Raw genomic sequence first — 4,203 nt, 5'->3', positions numbered from 1 at the left:
TGGAGCCGGTGTTCGACGAGACCTTCACCTTCTACGGCATCCCCTACAGCCAGCTGCAGGACCTGGTGCTGCACTTCCTGGTGCTCAGCTTCGACCGCTTCTCCCGCGACGACGTGATCGGCGAGGTGGTGGTGCCCCTGGCCGGCGTGGACCCCAGCACGGGCAAGGTGCAGCTCTCCAGGGAGATCCTCAAGAGGAATATCCAGGTGAGCTGCCGGTGGGGCAGGAAAGGTAACCCCCCACCCCCCTAAAAAGAGGGCTGAACCATCAGGGAGGGGCTGCTGGAAAGCCAGATTTTTATTGGTAGATTGAATAAGTTTTTAGGTGTTGAGTTCTCCAGAATGAGCCGCTTAAAAGGCGTGTTTAATCTGAAAATTAAATAACTTTCTGAGTGCTGAGCCTGCAGGGAGGGGCTGCTGGAAAGCCAGATTTTTATTGGTAGATTAAATAAGTTTTTGGGTGTTGAGTTCTCCAGAATCAGCTCCTTAAAAGGCATCTTCAATTTGAAAATTAAATAACTTTCTGAGTGTTGAGTTCTCAAGAAGAAGCTCCTTCAAAACCACATTTCTTTGGAAGATTAAATAAGTTTTTAGGTGTTGAGTTCTCCAGAACGAGCTCCTTAAAAGGCATGTTTAATCTGAAAATTAAAGAAGTTTCTGAGTGCTGAGCCTGCAGGGAGGGGCTGCTGGAAAGCCAGATTTTTATTGGTAGATTAAATAAGTTTTTGGGTGTTGAGTTCTCCAGAATCAGCTCCTTAAAAGGCATCTTTAATCTGAAAATTAAATAACTTTCTGAGTGTTGAGTTCTCAAGGAGAAGCTCCTTCAAAACCACGTTTCTTTGGAAGATTAAATAAGTTTTTAGGTGTTGAGTTCTCCAGAACGAGCTCCTTAAAAGGCATGTTTAATCTGAAAATTAAAGAAGTTTCTGAGTGCTGAGCCTGCAGGGAGGGGCTGCTGGAAAGCCAGATTTTTATTGGTAGATTAAATAAGTTTCTGGGTGTTGGGTTCTCCAGAATGAGCTCCTTAAAAGGCATCTTTAATCTGAAAATTAAATAACTTTCTGAGTGTTGAGTTCTCAAGAAGAAGCTCCTTCAAAACCATGTTTCTTTGGAAGATTAAATAAGTTTTTAAGTGTTGAGTTCTCCAGAACGAGCTCCTTAAAAGGCATGTTTAATCTGAAAATTAAAGAAGTTTCTGAGTGCTGAGCCTGCAGGGAGGGGCTGCTGGAAAGCCAGATTTTTATTGGTAGATTAAATAAGTTTCTGGGTGTTGGGTTCTCCAGAATGAGCTGCTTAAAAGGCATCTTTAATTTGAAAATTAAATAACTTTCTGAGTGTTGAGTTCTCAAGGAGAAGCTCCTTCAAAACCACGTTTCTTTGGAAGATTAAATATGTTTTTAAGTGTTGAGTTCTCCAGAATGAGCCGCTTAAAAGGCGTGTTTAATCTGAAAATTAAATAACTTTCTGAGTGCTGAGCCTGCAGGGAGGGGCTTCTGGAAAGCCAGATTTTCACTGGGAGATTAAATAAGTTTTTAAGTGTTGGGTTCTCCAGAATGAGCCGCTTAAAGGGCATCTTCAATTTGAAAATTAAATAATTTTCTGAGTGTTGATTTCTCAAGGAGAAGCTCCTTCAAAACCACGTTTCTTTGGAAGATTAAATAAGTTTTTAAGTGTTGAGTTCTCCAGAATGAGCTCCTTAAAAGGCATCTTCAATTTGAAAATTAAATAACTTTCTGAGTGCTGAGTTCTCAAGGAGAAGCTCCTTAAAAGCCAGGTTTCATTGGAAAATTTAGGTAATCAAGTGTTGAATACTCTTGGATAAACTTCTTAAAAGCCATATTTAGTTGGAAAATTTAGAGAAGTTTCTGAGTGTTGAGTTCTCAAGGATAAGTTCTTAAAAACCATCTTTAATTCGAACACCGAGAGAGGTTTCTGAGTGCTGAATTCTTAAGTGTTGAATTCTCAAGGATAAGTTTTCAAAAGCCAGAATTTCACTGGAAAATTAAAGAAGTTTTTAAGTGTTGAATTCTCCAGGATGAGCTGCTTAAAAGCCAGATTTAATTGGAAAATTTGGACAATTAAGTGTTGAATTCTCCGGGATAAGCTCCTTAAAAGCCATTTTTAGCTGGAAAATTTAGATAAGTTTCCAAGTGTTGAGTTCTCAAGGATAAGTTTTTTAAAAGCCATGTTTCACTGGAAAATTTAAATCATTTTAAGAGTTTAATTCTCAAGGATTTTTTAAAGATTTTAAAGATTTTTTTTTTTAAAAAGGAGGAAAGTAGATTTAAATGAAAATAGATTTGAACAAGGAGGCAGATTAACATTTATTAGTGATCAAAAATCCGTTTACTTTGGAGTCAGGGGTTGGGATTTGAGCTCCTAAATGCCCCCAGACCCAAAATCCAGTGGGATTTGAGTTTATAATTCCTCACTCCCAAAATCCAGTGGGATTTGAGTTCCCAAATCCCAAATCCAGTGGGATTTGAGTTTATAAACCTCTCACTCCCAAAATCCAGTGGGATTTCACCTCCCTGACCCCCCCAAACCCCAGTAGGGGAATTAGGGTTTCTAAACCCCTCACTCCCAAAATCCAGTGGGATTTCAGCTCCTAAACCACTCCTGACCCAAAATCCAGTGGGATTTGACCTCCCCAACCTCCCCAGACCCAAAACCCAGTAGGGGAATTAAGAGTTTATAAACCCCTCACTCCCAAAATCCAGTGGCATTTCAGCTCCCAAACCCAAATCCAGTGGGATTTGAGCTCCCAAACTCCCCCAGACCCAAAATCCATTGGAATTTGAGCTCCCAAACCCAAAATCCAGTGGGATTTGAGTTTCTAAACCCCTCACTCCCAAAATCCAGTGGGATTTGAGTTTATAAACCCCTCACTCCCAAAATCCAGTGGGATTTCACCTTCCCAACCCCCCAAACCCAAACCCCAGTAGGGGAATTAGAGTTTATAAACCCCTCACTCCCCAAATCCAGTGGGATTTGAGCTCCCAAACTCCCCCAGACCCAAAATCCATTGGAATTTGAGCTCCCAAACCCAAATCCAGTGGGATTTGAGTTTCTAAACCCCTCACTCCCAAAATCCAGTGGGATTTGAGTTTATAAACCCCTCACTCCCCAAATCCAGTGGGATTTGAGTTTACAAACCCTCACTCCCCAAATCCAGTGGGATTTGAGTTTATAAACTCCCTCACTCCCCAAATCCAGTGGGATTTCACCTCCCCGACCCCCCAAACCCAAACCCAAACCCCCCGGTAGGTGAATTTGACCTCCCCGGCCCCAAAGCCGCCTTTTTCCTGACGAATCCCTCGTGTTCCCACCCCCAAATCCGTGTTTCCCAGAAGTGCCTGAGCCGGGGGGAGCTGCAGGTCTCGCTGTCCTACCAGCCCGTGGCGCAGAGGATGACCGTGGTGGTGCTGAAAGCCCGGCACTTGCCAAAGATGGACATCACCGGCCTCTCAGGTAGAAGCTATTTTCTCCAGCTTGGCATTTTATTTCTTTGGGGGAGGAATTCCCCCCTCCGCCTCGTTCCCCTTTTCCCACCCTTCCGAGCCGAGCTGCAGCTCTTCCCGTGGCCGGTTGAGCCGTGGGGTTGTTGCGTTTGCCCAGAACTCCTCGTGGGGTGAGGGGACCCAAATCCTCTCTCACAAGCAGTGGGACATCCCCTGGGAAGTTTCTCCCCCCCAGGGTGGGTCTGGGATGGGCTGGATCTGTGGGATGAGGGCGTGGGATCCATCGGGGTGAGGGGCAACGACCCCAAGCGCCCTTTGGGGTCCCAACGACCCCAAGAACCCTTTGGGGTCACGACAAGCCCAAGAGCCCTTTGGGGTCCCAACAAGCCCAAGAGCCCTTTGGGGTCACGACAACCCCAAGAGCCCTTTGGGGTCCCAATGACCCCAAGAACCCTTTGGGGTCACGACAAGCCCAAGAGCCCTTTGGGGTCCCAACAACCCCAAGAGCCCTTTGGGGTCCCAACGACCCCAAGAGCCCTTTGGGGTCACGACAACCCCAAGAGCCCTTTGGGGTCACGACAACCCCAAGAGCCCTTTGGGGTCACGACAAGCCCAAGAGCTCTTTGGGGTCACGACATCCCCGGGTTTTGGGGCAGGAAAAGGGCTGGGAAGGTGGGAAAGGGCCCGGAGGGGATGGTTGGACACGATCCCAGGTGGGCAGGGAGGGCGATGACACCAGGGCT

General features: G+C 45.8%; 1 protein-coding gene across 1 annotated transcript in view; it reads left to right on the top strand.

The window, feature by feature from the left end:
• Positions 1-5: 5 nt before the first annotated feature.
• SYT11 (synaptotagmin 11) overlaps positions 6-4,203 on the top strand; it is a gene marked incomplete at its 5' end in the record, with an annotated part of 7,203 nt that continues 3,005 nt past the window's right edge. The window contains 2 exons of the mRNA XM_027909298.1: positions 6-206; positions 3,353-3,470. Coding sequence (XP_027765099.1) covers positions 6-206; positions 3,353-3,470 — 319 coding nt within the window. The remainder of the gene's footprint in view (positions 207-3,352; positions 3,471-4,203) is intronic.

The sequence above is a fragment of the Empidonax traillii genome, unplaced genomic scaffold, assembly GCF_003031625.1.
Source record: "Empidonax traillii isolate 1590-97213 ecotype Southwest subspecies unplaced genomic scaffold, ASM303162v1 scaffold2030:size82362, whole genome shotgun sequence".
NCBI classification, from domain to species: Eukaryota; Metazoa; Chordata; class Aves; order Passeriformes; family Tyrannidae; genus Empidonax; species Empidonax traillii.
This window is presented reverse-complemented; position numbering and strand designations above follow the sequence as displayed.